Consider the following 19,055-nt stretch of genomic DNA (forward strand, 5'->3'; position numbering starts at 1 on the left):
GGAGATGGAAGCCACAGCATCGCAGATCCTTGAGGGTCTGGACCCTGTAGTTCTGAGAAGGTGGCAGGAGATGAACAAGAACTTTTCAAGGAGTTAAGTTTGAATGGAAAGGATTATAGTTCATTTTTGATGGAAAGAGGAGCCAGTAGTAAAGTAGAGTCACCATCAAGTGTCTTGGTTCCAACTTCTAGTTTTAATGTGAGACATTGAGACTCTCTTTTGCTTCTAGTGCCCCTGTCCCCATAAACCCATGTGTAAAAGCATACCAGGACAGTTTTGCAGGGGTAATTTCAGATAACTGTAGTTATTAAATATATGGGTAAGTATGATAGGTGGGAAACAGGAATATGAAAGTTATTTATATGCATGTTTTATGATACTTGATTTTTTAAAAATTATTTTGTATGATTAAAGAAGCCATAAGTTTAACTGCTACCTAAACTGAGCACATTTTTCTAAACTGAATGTATCTAACTCTTGTGTGCAGAAAATTGGTTTGAGCTAATGGGCTTCAGCATCCCTGATTCAGATCAAGTTATATTACCTACCTGTATTACCCTGTTGTGGGAGAGGAATCTCTTAGGGTCTGAGAGATGGAAGTTCCTAAAACAGTTTGAATGTCCTTAATTCTCATTCCTTTGCCATATTGAATCTGTGGGTATTTCCTGCCCATAGAGTGCTTTGTAAATTGTAAAGAAGTATAGAAATGTAAAGTATATTTCTGACCAATACACGTGGTTTATGTTTCATGCTAGTATAGAATTGCTAAGAAATCATGATTCCAACTTTACCCACAACTTAGAGATGCAGAACAACCGGTGGTCCAATTTTAATATCACAACATGAAATAAACTTTGGTCCTTAAACAAGCATGTGTGTTAACCTATATTTATTCAGATACACTCAGAAGAGAGAAGTGTGACAAAACAATATCATTCTCCTTTGCGTGCATGGTTTTATTTTTTTCATGTTATAGATGGGACAGCTTTTGGCAGCTACATGCAAAGAACTCCCAGGCCCTAAAGAAAGTACTCAGATGGCTAAAGATCTTTGGGAAGTAGTGGTTCAGATCTGTAGTATATCCAGTCAGCATAAGCGAGGCAACGATGGGAGAATTAGTTTAATAAAGCAGAGGGAATCTACATTGGGTATTATGTACAGGTAAGTTTCTGCCAATTATGTTCTTTAAATGTGCATGTTTGAGTCATTATTTCCAAAACCTGCCACATGAAAAACATCCATCCTTAAGAACATCGTGGTCATTACTTCTGTGTAAAATAGAACATAGGAAGTTGTCATCTTTTGTGATCATCGTAGCTGCAAGGGACAACTTGTTTTGATGCTGATCGTTTTAGGATGTTAAATACTAACTGGTAAATATAATCTAGCAAAATTGAAAATGAAGAACACTGCAAGTTATTCAGTACTGAGGATTTTATAGGAAATAATATAGTAGCTACTATTGCTTTTATCACTATGGAGCTAGAAAGTTGGAATTTGTCCTGAACCTTAACATTCTGCTTTATAAACAAGTTTTATTTAAAAAAAAAATCTTGATTTTCATCTGAATTTCTGATATTGAATAACATGTTCAAAACTTTTTGTTTTATAGAAGTGAACTGCTCTCTTTTATCAAAAAGCTACGGGTAAGTTTGACAAGAAGATTGACCATATTGCTGGTGTTACTTTAGTATAAAATTGAACGAGAATGTTTTTCCAGGTTCTAAACGTAGAGAAGATTTTTAGAGAACTCTGGAATCAGTTTTGAGTTCATTTATATGATTTCAAATGATAAAGTTTAAAGGTAATGTGATCTAAGTGGATATTGTTAACTATGATTTTACTTTAATAACAATACTAAATATTTTGTAACTGGAGAATAATAGCCATGAGGAAAGAATATGTAAATGAAGACTGTTTTCTCTCATTGTTAAAAAAATAGTTATTTTTATTTTTCAAGTAATGTATGTTTTTATTACTCTTTACCTCCCTCTATTATTCCTGCCTCCGTGGAGCAAATTTAATAAAAAAAAAAAAAAGAGCGAAAGAACCTCCCCTCCCCACACACCCGCTGCTCCCCTCCTATCCATCATAGCTACGTAATCCAGCAAAACAAAATCCATATCCAAAAATGTGTTTATTTTTGTGAAGTGTAAGTTTTATCTTCTCTGTCAAGAGGTAAAAGGTTTTTCATTGTTACTCTTTTGGATGTGTAGTTTATTATGACATTGATCAGAGTCTTTCTGATCAGTCTTTCAAATTGTTTTTCTCTGTTATGTTAATGTGTAAATTATTCCAGTTCTGCTCTCTTCAGTCTGCAACAGTTAATAAAAGTCCTAGTTTTCTCTGAAATTGTCCATTTCATAATTTCTTATGGCACAGTAGTATTTATTACATTCATATACCATAATTTGTTTAGCTATTCCCCAGAAGGAGGATAGCTCCTTAGTTTCTGATTTTGGGGTATCACAAAAAGAGCTACCATAAATATTTCCTTTTTCTCTGATTTCTTTGGGTTAGAGGTCTAGTAGTGCTATCCTTGACTGAAAAGGCAAGCACAGTTTGATAACTTCATGAGCATAGTTTCAAGTGGCTTTGGAATGGCTAGACCAGTTCACAGCTCTACCAGCTGTGCTTTATTAGTACTGTACCTGCTTTCCTACAGTCCTTTAGAACATTTTTTCGTAAGATTGTTAATAGCTTTCTTTTCTTAATTTTGAAAACTGCCTGTTATATTCTTTGACCATTTACTTTGGGGGGAATGCCTGTTCCTTTATGCCCTTGCATAAAGATTTTTTTTTCTTAAATTGTTTAGTTATAATTGTCACATGCAACGTACTCACTTATTGGACAAGTTCTACTATTCCTTTTTGTTTTATAAATTCATTTAAAGGATCAGAAAAACCTTGGAAACTAGGCAGATAGGCTTGAGAAGAAGTCACTTTGGAAGCTGAGTGGAGAACCGAGGAATTGAGGGAAGCTCAGGCCAAATAGAGCATGGTACACCTAGACAATGGAACTTTGACATAAATCGTGTACCTGAATTTTTAGGTGGCAAAAAGTCAAGGTGATGTCTCTCATCCTGTAAAAGAAAACCAACAGGTTGCTGTTAAGTGTCATATCAAATGAAATTATATAGGTTAAAGATCTTGTTCTTACCTTCCTTAAGGGTAAAATCCTGTTAGAAAAGTGGTTGTTGAAAACCAAGAAGGAAGATATAGAGAAATTCCATTAAAAATAACTTCAGACAATATAAAATACTTGGGAGTCTATGGGCCAAGACAACCCGAGGGATTGTGTGAACAGAAATGCAAAACACTTTTCACAAAAAGAGCTGAACAACTGCAGAATATTAATTGCTCATGGATAGGTCAAGCCAATATAATAAAAATGACAATTCTACCTAAGTTAATTTACTTGTTTAGTGCCATACTAATCAAACCACCAAAGAATCATTTTATAGAGCTAGAAAAATAAAATTCATTGGGAAGAAGAAAAGATCAAGAATATCAAGGGAATCAATGAAAAAAAAATGTTAAAAGAAGGCAGTCTAGCAGTTCCATATTTCAAACTGTATTACAAAGCAATGATCATGAAAACAATCTGATACTTCCTAAGAAATAGAGTAGTGGTTTAGTGGAATAGATTAGGTACATCATACACAGTAGTAAAAAGACCATAGTGATCTAGTGTTTAATAAACCCAAAGATCCAAGCTTTTGGGGTAAGAACTCAACATTTGACAAAAATTTCTGGGAAAAATAGAAAGTAGTTTAGCAGAAGCTAGGCATAGACCAACTTCTCATACCATATACTAAAGTAAGGTCGAAATAGATAAATGATTTAGACATAAGGGATGATGTTATAAATTGGGGGAGCATGAAAAAATGTACCTGTCATATCTTATGTTGTTTTCATTTTGGTTTTTTTTCATATCTTTTGTTAAGGGAAGAGTTTATGACCAAACAAGAGGTAGAGGGGATTATGGGAAGTAAAATTTTTATTGCATGAAATTAAAAAGCTTTTGCACAAGCAAAATGAATGCAGCCAAAATGAAGAGGAAAACGGAAAACCAGGAAAACATTGTTTACATCTGGTTTCTCTGATAAGTCCTCATTTCTCAATATATAGAGAACTAAACCAAATTTATAAACATAAGAACCACTCCCCAATTGATAAATAGTCAGGGGATATGAACAGTCAATGTTCAGAATTAAAATTAAGGTTATCAATAATCACGTGAAAAAAATGCTCTAAATCACTACTGATTAGAGAAATGCAAATTAAAACAACTCTGAGATACTATTATCTGATACCTATCTGATTGGCTAACATGACCCAAAAGGAAAATGATGAATATTGGAAAGGTTGTGGGAAAAATTGGGATGCTCCATTGTTGGAGCTGTGAACTACTTCAATCATTCTGGAGAACAATTTGAAATATGCCCAAAGAGTTATTAAACTGTGCGTACTCTTTGACCCAGAAATACCACTACTAGGTTTGTATCCCAAAGAGATCAAAGAAAAGGGAAGAAGATGTATTTATACAAAAATACTTATAGCAGTTCTTTTTGCAGTTGCAAAGAGTTGGAAATTGATAGTCTTATCAGTTGGAAATTAAACAAAACGTAGTATGTGATTGTGATGGAATACTAGTGTTTGATGAGAAATAATGAGCAGGATGGGTTCAGAAAAACCTGGGAAGACTTATATGAACTCATGCAAAGTAAAGTGACCAGAATAAAGAGAACACTGTACACAGTAACAGCAACATTGTAGGGATGATCAGCTATTAATAAATTAGCTGCTCTGATCAATACAGTGATCCAAGACAATTCCAAGGGACCCATGATGAAAAATGCTTCACCTCCAGAGAGAAACTGATGTACTGTTAGTGCAGATTGAAGCATACTATTTTAAAGCTTCCTTTATTTTTATGGTTTTATTTTGTTGGTATTTTGTTTTGCAGCATGGTTAATGTGGAAATATGTTTTGCATGACTTCACATGTATAATTGAAATAAAATTGCCTTTTTAAGGAGGGGTGAGAGATAAGGGGAGGGAGAGAATTTGAAACTCAAATTTTTGAAAAATGATAAACTTTTTTATGTGTAATTGGGAAACATTTAAAGTAATGCATAAAAATAAAAAGAATAAATGTTGTTGGGGAAAAAAAGTGGTTGTTCTAAGGGTAAAGGTAAATTAGAATGTATAATTTTTGTAATTTCTTTTTTCTCGTTCCCTCACAGGAACCATTGGTTTTGACTACAATATTATCTTTGTTTGTGAAACTTCATAATGTTCGGGTTAGTTTTTATTTCATAATTTACCCTTCTAGAAAACTTTGATAAAAATATGGTACTAATTTATTAATATATTTTTAGGAGAACTTTGTGAATGAGATTACAGCTGAGCACATTTCTATTTGGCCTTCTTCCATTCCCAAGTAAGAAGCATTAAATTTTTCCATACTTATGCGTACTCAGTAACTGAACTAATAAAATAATAAAACATTGATTTGCCGAAGTCTGGGACAGTCTTAAAAGTATCTAAAATAATCATTTATTGTTTTTTAATCAGCTGATTAGTTTTCACATTGAGGGACATACAGTTTTCTCTGAAAAGTTCTCTTAGGGGCAGCTAGGTGGCGCAGTGGTTAGAACACCAGCCCTGAAGTCAGGAGGACCTGCGTTCAAATACAGCCTCAGACTAAACACTTGACACTAGCTGTGTGACCCTGGGCAAGTCACTTAACCCCAATTGCCTTAAAAAAAAGTTCTTTTAATTCAAATTATGAGTAATAAATGAGAATTAGACTAAATTAACACTTAGTGACTAATATACATCTCCTACCTCAAGAATCAGTGATTTCAGCATTGCTTATATCTACTTTACCAATGAAGATTACAATCTTGTGTGCCTTAGTGGGCCATCTTCATTAATTAGTATCGATAGCCTTCTGGTAATGAGCCTCTACAAATTTAGTTAGTTTTGCCCTTGCATGACAAATAACAAAATGTCATTGGGCCTACTCTGTTTTTCCAGGTTGCTAAGAGCAACCTGTTTTGTTGGTATAGCTTTGGAGAACCCAGAGTCACTGCCATACCTTGATGAAAAATTTAGTCAAAATTTAGCAGAGAAGTGTACTGAAATGAACTATAAAGAGTTTATGTGAATGTAAGTTATCATACAGTTTAAGGAGTTAGGTTCCAGTGATTACGGTTGGAAATCTTCAGCTACTCTGAGGGCATATTGTGGTGGAGAATGTGCATTTTAGATAAATAAAGTCTTTTTCTTTTGCAGCTTATTTGAGATACTGAAACTGGCATAAATCATATTTAGTGCCTACTGTGTGCCAGGAACTGTGCTGTGTAGTGGATGCAAAGACAAAAATGTCCTCAAGAATCACCTGCAAAACTGTTTGATATAATTCTTACTCATCTTAATTTGATCAGACTGAAGCAGAAATTTAGAGGAAGCATTTTTATTCACTAGATTCATATGGTTTTTTGATGAGGCTTATTAATAAGTGCTTTATAATATGATTGTTGACTGATTAGTGTATTTTACCTTCACTTTGCATCTTAGTGGGGAAAAACCACACCTGATAATTTAGTCCAATGTGAGAAGCTTGCTTATCACAAAATCTCACCTAGTTATGATAGTGATCCTAGATCATTATTTCTGCATTTAAAAAAAATAATTGTCATTTATCTTCTTTCTATGTATGTTTCATGAATGCTTGTTATTTGGAGTAGATTTATTTTTAAAGTAATGACATATGTCAGATATCTTATTTTTCTAGCCTTCAGTCAGTGGACTTTGAAGCTGTGGCTGTTACTGTGAAAGAGTTGGTTCGTTATGCACTTACTATAAACTCAAACAATCATTCCTGGTTAATTATTCAGGCAGATATTTATTTTGGTAAGTGGTGTTTACTTGTCATAGATGTTTGTTTTTTCAGTTGCAATTAAGTCCATATTTTACTGAAATACTTTTTGTATAGATTAAGAAGTCTAAGTTCTGTGTTTTCTATAATTGTGACTTTTCCTCCAGAGTAAATGGAAAGAGCAATTGAAACTTAATGATTTACAGTTTTTTTCACATAGAACTTTTGGTTCAGATGATTCTAATTTGATAGTGACATTTATCACCTTTTTTCTTTAAAAATTAGATCCAGACCTTTTGGAAAAATAAGATGAAATGTCTTAGATAACGAATTTCAAATAGTAATTTGTTGTTAAATAGATTAAATTCAGTGTTACAGTTGCCTAACTATTTATGCCCTTAGAAATTATTAGGACTCTGAATTACTCTTTTTCTAGATTTTTATCTTGGCTAGGAAATGCCTAGTATTTCCATTACTGTACAGACCTAATAAAATTTTTCATTTCAATTATTTTGGAACCATATTTAGCTGTTTTTCCCCCCATATTTTTCAGAGCCCCAATACACATTCAAAACAAAGTATGTTAAATTTCCCAGGTTGCTCTGGGTGGGCGTATATTGCTACTGAGAAACTTTGAAAAAAAATTTCTTGGGGCAGCTAGGTGGCTCAGTGGCAAATGTGGCCTCAGACCAAACACTTGACTAGCTGTGTGACCCTGGCCAAGTCACTGAACCCCAATTGCCTAAAAAAAGAAAGAAAGAAAATTTCTTAAAATAAACAAAATCTCTGGTAATTCCTTGATAAGAAAAATGCAAACTGGAACTTTTGCAGATCCGTTTTCCTTCCAATTAATGGGCAAAGAAGCTATCAGTTGGCTACCCTGGCAAATGGTAAAATCAAAATCAATATTAATGTTTTTTTTTTCTCAAGGTATTTGTGTTAGATTTGTTTTGCTCCTACCTTTGCTATATATTTGATGCTTTAGTGTAACGTTCTTGCTAGTTTTGTCAGTTCTAATTACCTTCTGCATAAATATCATAAAATTTTCCAATTATGTTGTATCTAATTTTGTTCTCAACAGACTTTGAGATTATAATTCTTTATGTTTCCCACTGCAGCCACAAACCAGTATTCAGCAGCTCTTCATTATTACCTTCAAGCTGGAGCTGTGTGTTCTGATTTCTTTAATAAAGCTGTGCCACCAGATGTTTACACAGACCAGGTAACTAGTTCTTTATTATCATGTTAATTAATAGTTAAGTAGCACTTGAAAAATAGAAGGTGGAAAAAGCTTATAAAAGCTTGTGGCTTGTTAATGAAGAGAATTCTTGAGTTGGGAGAAGGGAGTAAGCATTTATAAAGTGCCTACTATGTGTCTGGCATCAGGCTAAGCACTTTACAAATATTATCTCATTTGGTCCTCACAACAACCCTGGGAGGCAGGTGCTGTCATTATCTTCATTTTAGAGTTAAGGAAACCAGGGCAGAGATGAAGTGACTTGTCCAGGGTCACACTGGCCAGATTTGAACTTAGGTCTTTCTGACTCCAAGCCCAGTGCTTTTTCCAGGGTGCCACCAGCTGCCTCTATTCCAGCCCATACCTGAATAAGAATTCCTTTAACAACATTCTCAGCAAGTGGTCACCCAGAAGTTGCTTAGAGTCCTTAAGTGGGGGAGAACCAACTATTTCTGCATGCAGCCCATTCTAATTGGAGTAGTGCACCACCATCTTGAACCAAACAGAAGTTCAAGAAGCACATCTGTCTATTCTTTTTGAATCCATGATTTGACTTCATCAAGGACATCTGTGTGCTTTCATTATCAACTTCCTTATCTTGGGTATCGCCCCCTGATAACCATTTTTGTTCTGCCTTCATCTGTCGAAAGATCATTCTTCTTGCCAGACAATAGAACGAATGTCAATTTCCCTCTTTTCTGTTTCGCATTAGAGTTATCCCCTCACCCACCAAGGAGCCTCTTATTCCCCTTTTTTCTTACCCTGAGCTTTCTTCAACATCCTCAACTTATTCTAGTCCCTGGCACCTCTGAAACTATTCTTATAGTTCCAGGTTAAACACTTTTGAATTCATGCTTCTTGGCTTTCTATCTTTTGTGCATGTTTTTGGTTATAAAGCAAGTTGATAAGTTCGTGTATTCATGTTTCTCTCCTTAAACAACTATTCTTTTCTTCCTCGTGACATGGTTCCGCTCTGTATCCTTGACTGACTGCCCTCATAGAATTTTAGGCCATGGGATCATATCTTTCCTTTCTCTGAACCATTTGAGATTTGTTCTTCCCACATCTAGGCTACAGATAAAACTTGCCAGCTTTCTTTCTGTCCCTTTGTTATCACAGTTATAGATAGGATGGAAGGGTCCCTTCTCCCTTTCACCAGATTGTCTTTGCACTGCAACAGTGAGTAGCGCCACCTTGTTAAGAATCAGATCCAGACTTGATTTTCCCCATGTTGGTTCTTTCAACTTTTGAAAGATAAAATCAAGCCTAGTTAGGAAAGTATTAGTTGCTCTGCTTTTTGGAAAGAGAGCTCCAGTAAGGTGTCTAAAAAATTAAAATTTTTCCATCTCTCCTACCTTTTCCTTTTGCTGTTGTGATTGTAGTATATTACAATGATATGGTTAATATTTCTGTTTTTATGGCTCTTGACCATTATGCTATTTACCTTGTTTCACCTTGGCACTCTATTTATAAATTTCTTCCTCTTGTTGTTCTTCATAATAATAATGATAGTTTCCCCTTGGCACCCTGTTTGTGAACTTTTTCTAACAATGATAACAACAACTAACAAACTGCTAACTATGTGCCAGGCACTGTGCTAAGTGCTTTATAATTATTGTCTCATTTGATCCTCAACAGCCCTGGGAAGTGGGTGCTACATTATCCCCGTTTTACAGATGAGGAAGCTGAGGCAAACAGAGGTGAATTACACAGCTAGTAGGTGTCTGGGACTGGATTTGAACTCAGGTGTTCTGGACTCCAGGCCCAGTGCTCTGGTATCCACTGAGCCACCTAGTTCCTAATATACATGTACATGAGTATATCTTCCTGATGTCCAGTGCTACTCTTCTTCCCATCCTAAACTTTTGAATAAAGTTACACCCTTCTTAGTGATATTCCAGTTATGTATCTGAGTGGCATGTCAAGATTTGATCATACATCACCCATTTCGTTTCCTCGCTATTTTTCCTTTTTTTTTTTAATGGTTTCTTGAAAGTAATTATAATTACTTTTCTCTATAGGTCATAAAACGAATGATAAAATGTTGTTCCTCTCTGAATTGCCATACACAGGTCAGTATGTTACTGTTGTTGTTAGAGTGGTATATATTTATTGCATGTTAAAATGGAAGATAGTAAGCTTTCTTGGGAGTAGGATTTATGTTTATCAAAATTTTGGTTAGCTTAAAGTGTTGCTTTTTCTGTGACTAGAGTTTGATGTTCTTAAATGTTTTGGGGACTTTGTAGAATTTCAATAAGAATAAAAAAATTTACAGGTTAGAAAAAAGATTAGAGCTGAATTGACAGATTGGAATAGATCTATTTGGTAATTGAAGAAGTATTTAATTTAGCATTGAGAGCCCTAACTAATTCTCTGCCTGTTAAGATCCCTTCCATTCTTCAAGGCCCAGCTTTCTGTGAAACCTGCCCTGGTCACCTCCCAAACAAAAGTGATCTATCCTTTGAATTTCTCCTAATACTTTCTACATTGCTTTTGTGAACTTATTACATTCTAGTTTGTCTTATAACTTATGTCCCTTCTTATCTCCTCTGATAGATTTTAGGCTCTTTTTAAAGGCAGGAGCAGTTTTATTTATCTTTGTAATCTGACCCACCTGACAACATTGCCTTCTAGTGTATGCTTTTGAATATTTAGAATTGGTCTTGTCCTATTAAGTATTTTAGTTGGGGTTTATGATATTTGTTCGTTTCCTTAGTAGCTCTTAACTGAATTAAGACTTTTTTGTTAGACTTTTATATTACCTTAGTGTTCTGAAAATGTCCTCACCAAAATTGGACAATACTAAAACTTGATAAGGTTTGTAATTAACTTTACAAATATTATCATATTGTATCTTCACAACAACATTAGGAAGTGGGTGCCATAATTACGCTCATTTTAGAGATGAGGAAACTGAGGTAGACAGGATAAATGACTTGTCCACGGTCATACAGCATTAGTGTCTGAAGCAGCATTTGAACTTATGACTTCCTTACTCCAGGTCCCGTGCTCTATCCACTGTGCCACCTAGCTGCCTCCATGGACATTTAGGGCAAAAAAAAAATAGCATTTTGTTATTTTAGGATAAACTAGTTTGATGGAGCTTAGCCAGAGATTTGTTATAGTCTGTGAACTTTTTAGGCCAAATACCTAAGTGAGATCTCTTAAGAGGAAGCAATTATATAAATATGCCTGGAAAAAGAACACAGGTTAAAGGCCCCACACATGTAACCATAAGAACTCAGCATCTAGTAGCATCATGGTTATCTAATTCAGTTAAAGAAGTTTTCAAGGCCTCCTCAAACAAGCATTCCCTGCAAGAGTATAAACTCATTATAACTTGAGAAATATAAGAATGAATGAGGATTCTAAATTGTTGATACTGAATAAAGAACTTTTTTTTAAAAAGATTTCATTTCTTTGTAGGTAGCAATTTTATGTCAGTTCCTTAGAGAAGTTGACTATAAAACAGCATTTAAGTCACTACAGGAACAAAATAGGTGGGTATCATTTGAAAAATAAAAAGAAGTTGAAATTTGTTTGCTTAATAATTAAAGTAACTTAAATTACTTTTTTTACCTTTTAGTTACGATGCCATGGACTCCTATTATGATTACATATGGGATGTTACCATTTTGGAATATTTGACATGTATCCTTTTGAGTTTCAAATTCTCTTCCTCTCTCTAGACCCCCTTCTTCCCTTCTTGAGAAGCAAGAAATACGATATCCATTATATATGTGATGTCATTCAAAACATATTTGGGAATTTTTTAAATGCATTTTCTCTATGGACTTGATTGATAATGTTTAAGATTTCCATTATTCTTAACTAATCTATTTAGATCTACATCATAAAAGAGGAGAAACAGATAAAAGACAAATTGTGGTAAGCTTGTTTCTTCTTTGATCATTGGTATACTTTTCTGTCCATAGTACTGAAATCAAGAATATCTTGATTCAAGTGCTACCATTTTATGTGACAGGAATTGACAGAATTTTGTTTTTAACATTTCATCTTTTAACAAAATATATACATTTTTGTTTAAATGCCTCATTTTCCTCATATGTAAAGCTATTATTTTAGTGGGATTTAATTAGATTAAATTATTTCCATATATAGTGACATTCTTACTGTAAATGCAACCCGAGCAATAATAACAGTAATTGACATTAATATAGCATTTCACTTTGCAAATCACTTTTCATATATTTTGTTTGAAGCCTCAGAACACTTCTGTGAAGAGGTATTATCTACACAGAGTTAAAGAAATTAGGGCTCAGGTTGTAACTTTTCTGTGATCACAGAGCTAACAGATGTCAGAGACAAGACTCAAACACAGTTTTAATCTCATCATTGTACCGCATTAAGAAATTGCACCAAAGAAAAACTATAACTTAAGGGTTGTTCTGAAAGGGGCAAATAAATAGTAAATGGGTTTCAGTTTACACCTGAAGGGAGAGCAATAACATCATTTCATGGGAGGGTTGGTCATCTTACCTTCTTTTGCTTATGAAGATATAACCAAACAGACTTATCATATAGCTAATTGCAAGTTACAGACTGACCTCCACTACAGAGGCTAAATGTATAGAGAAATCCTATCAAGAACCTGGAAAAAATAATTGTTCATTGTTTTTTGTCATATAGATTGATGTTTGTAGACGTTAGGGCAATAATGAGCACAAAGGAAAATGATGGGAACGTGTGGGAAATATGTCTAAGAACAAGAGAAACCAGAGGCTTTTTGACTTCTGAGAAGCATCCATAGGATGAATTTTGTACTTCACAAAGTGTCATAAGGCAGTAAATATGGAGATCCATCAATATTTTATGGTGGTTTTTTTTGTTGTTGTTTTTAGGCAATTGGGGTTAAGTGACTTGCCCAGGGTCTCACAGCTAGTATGTGTCAAGTGTCTTGTCTGAGATGGGATTTGAGCTCAGGTCCTCCTGACTTCAGGGCCGGTGTTCTATCCACTGCACTAACTGCCTCCATCAGTGTTGTTTAAAAATGAAGTTGACTGTTTCTTACAACATGAAAAGACACGGGTGGAATAGTCACTGGAAAGTCAGGTTTGTGCCCTTTGTTGGTGGATTACAAAAGAAGTAAATACAGAATTAGAAGAATTATAAAGATCAGTCAAATATTTGATAAGTGCCAACTGTGTGCCAGGAACTGTGCCAAGTGCTGGAGATACAGGTACACAGAAATAAGAATCTCTACAATAAAGAAACTTTTCTTTTTTAAGGGGGAGGGATAAATTTTATTTTTTCAGTAATCAAGCATTTTTTTGCTTCAAGGTGTAGAGAAAAAAATAAAAAATATTTTAGCAAATGCATTCTTAAGCAAAACAAATTCCTACTTTGGCCATGTCCAGAAACATGACTGTCAGCCTGCATCTTTAGTCCATCATGATCTCTGTCAGGAGTTAGGTTAAAAAAAAAATCATCATCATTGACTCCCCAGAATCATGGTCAATGATTGTGTTAATCAGAATTCTTTTAAGTCGTTCATAAGTGTTCATTTTTACACTGCTGCCGTTTTTGTTTTCCAGATTTCTCTGAAATAGTTTTTTATCATTTCTTACAGCACAACAGCATTCCATTATATTTGCATACCATAATTTGTTCTCATTCTCCAGTTATTGACTGCTCCTTTACTTTCTAGCTCTTCCGCATTACAAAATGAACCGACATAAATATTTTTGTTTTACGGGAGCTTTTCTTCTTTCTTTGAATTTTTTGGGTATAGACCTAGTAGTGATATTGCTTGGTAAAAGGATAACAGACAGTTAGTTAACTTTGGGCATAGTTATGTATTGCTTTCCAGAGTGGCTGGACCAATTTACAGTTCCACTAGCAGTGCATTACTAGGCTTGTTCTACCTATTTGACTGACCCTTCTCAATTTCCTTTGCTGGATCTTTATCCAGGTTTTCACTTGCTAAAGTGTAGGTCTCCCACACGTCTTTGTCCTAGGCCCTCTTCTTTCTTTATACTCTTTCCCTTGGTGATTTCATCAGTTCCCATAGATGCAATTATCATCTTTCTGATGATGATTCTCAGATCTACTTCTCCAACCCTAAGCTTTCTCCTGACTTCCAGCTACTTGTTAAACTAGATGCCCCATAGACACCTTAAACTCAGCATGTTCAAAACAGAATTCATGTTTTGCCTAACCCTTCTTTCTTCCTAACCTCTGTTGCTGTTGATGGTACCACCGTCCTCTCAGTCACCCAGACTCACAGCCTAGGTATTATCCTCGATTCCTCATTCTGCACCTCCCCACCCCAATAACTAATCTGTTGTCAAGTCCTATGCTATTTTTGTAACATCTGTCATGTATGCCTCTGACACAGCCACAGTTCTGGTGCCAGGCCCTCATCACCTCATGCCAGGATTGTTTCAGTAATCTGCTGGTTAGCTTTCCTGCTCAAAGTCTTTCCCCACTCCTGTTTTTCCTCCACTCAGTTTTATCTTCTTAAAACACAATTCTAAAAATCACACATGTACACACACCCATTCAGTAAATTCCAGTGGCTACTCTAGTTTAACCTGTCTATATTTAATTTCAACATAGTTGCTTGCATATCATCTGATCTGCTTGACAACAGGGAGCTTCGTTGGGGAGGGGAGGAGCTTTCTTTGTATCCCCAGTGCTTAGCACAGTTTCTGGCCCTATACTAGATGCTTAAGAAATTATGGATTCATAATTGTCACTTTCATCTTTTATGATCTTCTCTACCCCTTGTTTAGTCATGAACTCTTCTCCTTTCCCTTATTGAAAAAGTAATTTCTTCCTTGCTCCTCTAAGGAAGCTTTCTGATGTGGAAGGCAAGTACTGTATAAATATGTACAGCATGAATATAAAATGAATAAATACAAATAGTTAAATACAAGTAAGTTGACAGGGAAGGCACTAGCATTTAGGAAAATAAAGATAGGCCTCATGTGGAACATAGAGTTTGAGCTGCGCCGTAAAGGAAGAGAGGAGCTCTGTTAGATGGAAGTAAAATAGAGTGACTTGTAGGCATAGGGGTGTGGCATAAAGACGGGAGACAGAGTCTGACAAGTAAGATAACTTAGTGTAGGGTTTTAAAAGTCAAGCAGAGAAGTTTGTTTTATCCTAAAGGCAATTAAGAAGCCACTAGAGTTGTTTGAATAAGGGAGTCCCATCCTATCTCTGCTTAAGGAAATATTACTTTGCCAGCAGTGTGTAGGATAGACTAAAGTGGTGATAGACTTGAAGGAAAAAGACCAGTTAGAAGGTCTTTGGAATAATCCAGGTGACAGTTAATGAGAACCCAAACTAAGGTAATTACTTTATGAGTGGAGAGATGAGATGAGTACAGGATTACAGCATGTATTTTTGAAAGTTATCAGTTCCACAGTCCCAACATATCGTGACTATCATCGTTTTTTAGGAATTTGTTGTTCAGTCATTACAAGTGTAGGTTTTCTTGGCAAAGATACTAGAATGATTTGCTGTTTCCTTTTCCAGCTTATTTTACAGGTGAGGAAACTGAGGCAAACAGTGTTGAATGACCTGCCCAGGCTCACACAGCCAGTAAGTTTCTGAGACCAGATTAGAACTCAGGTCTTCCTGACTCCTAGGCCTAGCATTCTGTCCACTGCATCACCTAGCTGCCCTTTCTTAGAGAAGTTTAGTGTAAAAGTCACCATATCGAGATAGATAGCAGCCCACTTGTAGCCATTGGCTAGGTGGGTAGCATGGATCTGGAGTCAGGAAAACCTGAGATTGAATCCAGTCTCAGACACTGACTGGTAGGAATAACAGATGATTACAAGTCAAGGTGCTACCTCAGTAGCTCAGAGATAGTTGTGTTTTTTTTTTAAAGGATCATAAGAAATCTCTAGTGTGTTAGTTGGAACTTTGAGATTTATAGATAAGAAATGCAAAGAAAGATCTGCATCAGGAACAAATCACAGAAAAAGCCATAGTATCTTATTTGTCAAAACTTCTGCGCATAAATAAGCCAGTTTCTCCTTATTTTAGTGGGGTTTTATTAGATTTAATGATTTAATCCATCAAGGTGTAATCAATTTAGAATGACAACAAAATTTTCAGAATCCACTTTTAAAATACTATCAGACAGCACTAACCCTTCCACCTTTAGATGTTTCTGGCACTATAAGAGAAAACTCAAGTATATAGCTATAGTAAAGGAACACAAATTCCTATAATAATTTTTTTCTCCTCCCCAACTCCTTCCTTCATATTAGGAGACCTCAACATACATTCTCACTCTCCCTCAAACACCATAACCTCTCAGTTCTTCAACCTACTCACTTTCCATGAGCTACTCCTCTACCCTACCTCAGCCACACACCCTTGATCTTGCCATCGCTCACAAATGCACCACCTCTATGTTCAAGAGTTCTGAAATTCACTTATCCAACCATAGATCCAATGGCTTTTCACATCTCCCTCTGCCTTCCCTTACAAAACCCTACTCTTCTTCCGTAATACTGTAACATCCAATTCCTTGATCCCTTGGTTCTTTCTCTGGCCATTTTTCCCTACACTAATGACATTGTCCTCTTTTCCCTGTCTTGACCCCTCAGTGAACCAATTCATGCCACATCCTCTCTTGAATCACTGTCCTCCTTATATTGGTGAATAAGCCCTGCCAATCCTCAACCTTCGATCATTCCCACCAATTTTTTGGAATTTTTTGGAACCTTTGTTCCTATACATATACTGCTGAATGAAGGAGGAGAAAGTCATGCATCCATTCTCACTGGGTCCACTACAGATTTATGATACACAACCTTAGCTAAGCCCTAACTGCTGCTGGGCAGTTCTACTATATCTCTCTTATCAACTCACTGCCCTGCTCTCCACTACAATTATTCTAAATCTTTTTATCTCTTCCTAAACCTCCCATGACTCCCTTCCCTCTCCCCTCTCAGCAGAGATCCTTGCTTCATATTTTACAGACAAAATAATTCTCTTGCCATGAGTTCCATTTTCTTCCCTTTTCCTCATCTCCTGTCACTCAGATGCCTTCTGCCACTATTTCCTCCTTCCCTGCTTCATATGAAATGGCCTTACTCCTTACCCAGGTTAACCCTCTACTTGTTCAGATGATCCTATTCTATCCCATTTCCTCCAGAATGTCCCCTATTATCTCCACTCTGTCACTTATTTTCAGTCTCTCCCTGTTTATTGGGTCATTATCTGCTGCCTACAAACATGTTCACATCTCTCTTGTCCTGAAAATTTGCCTGATCCTTCTATCCCCACTACCTATCATCTTATATCTCTTCTGCCCTTTGTAGGTAAACTCTTCAAAAAAGCTGTCTACAATTGGTACTTCCACTTTTCCTCTTCTCACTCTCTTTTTAACTGCTTATAATCCTGCTTTCAACCTTATCATGCCAATGAAACTACATTTTCCAAAGTTATCAGTAATTTCTTAGTTGCCAAATCCAATGACCTTTTCTCAGTCCTTGTTCTCTCCTCGACCTCCCTATAGCCTTTGAAACTGTTGGTCACACCCTCCTTTATACTCTGTCCTCTCTAGGTTTTCAGGACACCACTCTCTCCTGGTTCTCCTCCTATTAGTTCTCTCCTTTTAGGCCACACCTTCTCAATCTCCTTTGCTGGATCCTCATCCAGATTATGCCCTCTAACCATAGTTGTCCCACAGGGTCTTTCTTGGGCCTTCTCCCTCTATACTGCTTGGTGCTCTTATCTGCTCCCATTAATTTAATTACTATACCGATGATTGTCAAATCTACCTGTCTTGCTCTCTACCAGTCTTGTATCTTCAACTGCCTTTGAGATGTCTCTAACTGGGTGTCCAGTAGGCATTTTAAACTCATTATATCCAAAACCAAATTCATTCTCTTTTTCCCTAAACGCTCCCCTCCTACCTTCCCTATTTCTGTAGAAGGTAACACCATCTTCCCGTAACTTCTCATTCTTTCACCACCCCCCCATATCCAAACATATGATACCCCATATGACAAAGCCTGTAATGCCTTTGCAACATCTCTCAAATATGCCCCCTTCTCTCCCCTGACCCTGTCACCACTCTGGTGCAGGCGTTTGTTACTTCATGCATGGACAGCTGCAGTAGCCTGCTGATGATCTCTGTTCATTCCTGTCCATCTTTCAGTCACCAAAATTATTTTCCTAAAACTCAGATCCATCACTTCCCTTTACTCAGTAAACTACAAAGGCTTCCTATCAACTTCGGGATCACATACAGAATGCTGTTTAGCATTCACAGCCCTTCATGCCTTGCCCTCTGCTACCTTTCCAATCTTCTTACACGTACTCTTTTGTTCAGTGACACTGGCCTTATTTTTTCACAAACCAGAACTCCATCTCTGCTCCAGGCATTTTCTCTGGTTGCTACATAACTGGAAACCTCTCCCTTCTCATCTCTGCCTTCTGGCTTCCTGGCTTTGTCCCAGCTAAAATTTCATCTTTATAAGAAGCATTTTTCAATCTCTTATTCTAGTGGCCCCCCCCTTGTTAGTTATCCTTATTTATCCTATATATAGCTTTTTACATATATTTATTTGTTGTCTTCCTACATTAGATTGTGAGCTTCTTGAGGGCAGTGACTCTTCAGCTTCTTTGTGTCCCAAACACTTAGCACAGTGTACATAATATGGGCTAAATAAATGTGTATTGACTTAAAGGCTTTAAGACAGGTTAATTTGCTGTTTTATTTTGGGAAAGCATATTCTTAGTATAAACTAAACTGTGAATAAGGATCACTTAAACTCTATGTTAATTAGATCATTTGACCCAAGAATAATATAGGCCTACTACTTTTTAGGATTTTAAAAGTTAATGAAAAATTACATGTACACATTTTTTGGTTAGAGACTCTAGGTACATAATAGTAAAAATAAGTACATTACATTTTCAGCTTGAGAACAGGAATTAAGTGC

General features: G+C 36.0%; 1 protein-coding gene across 6 annotated transcripts in view; it reads left to right on the forward strand.

The window, feature by feature from the left end:
• INTS8 (integrator complex subunit 8) overlaps positions 1 to 19,055 on the forward strand; it is a 53,668-nt gene that overhangs the window by 31,454 nt on the left and 3,159 nt on the right. For 4 of the 6 annotated variants that reach the window (XM_020968676.2, XM_020968672.2, XM_020968685.2 and 1 more), the window contains 10 exons: positions 977 to 1,161; positions 1,613 to 1,646; positions 5,248 to 5,304; positions 5,383 to 5,444; positions 6,804 to 6,922; positions 8,006 to 8,109; positions 10,146 to 10,196; positions 11,551 to 11,624; positions 11,711 to 11,775; positions 11,969 to 12,012. In XM_020968676.2, the coding sequence (XP_020824335.1) occupies positions 977 to 1,161; positions 1,613 to 1,646; positions 5,248 to 5,304; positions 5,383 to 5,444; positions 6,804 to 6,922; positions 8,006 to 8,109; positions 10,146 to 10,196; positions 11,551 to 11,624; positions 11,711 to 11,775; positions 11,969 to 12,012 (795 nt within the window). Of the gene's footprint in view, positions 1 to 976; positions 1,162 to 1,612; positions 1,647 to 5,247; positions 5,305 to 5,382; positions 5,445 to 6,786; positions 6,923 to 8,005; positions 8,110 to 10,145; positions 10,197 to 11,550; positions 11,625 to 11,710; positions 11,776 to 11,968; positions 12,013 to 12,986; positions 13,198 to 19,055 lie in introns of those variants that run through there. The other 2 variants (XM_078153665.1, XR_013486289.1) reach the window with 2 other exon arrangements.

This window comes from Phascolarctos cinereus, unplaced genomic scaffold (genome assembly GCF_003287225.1).
Source record: "Phascolarctos cinereus isolate Bilbo 61053 unplaced genomic scaffold, phaCin_HiC Scaffold_4;HRSCAF=312, whole genome shotgun sequence".
NCBI lineage: Eukaryota > Metazoa > Chordata > Mammalia > Diprotodontia > Phascolarctidae > Phascolarctos > Phascolarctos cinereus.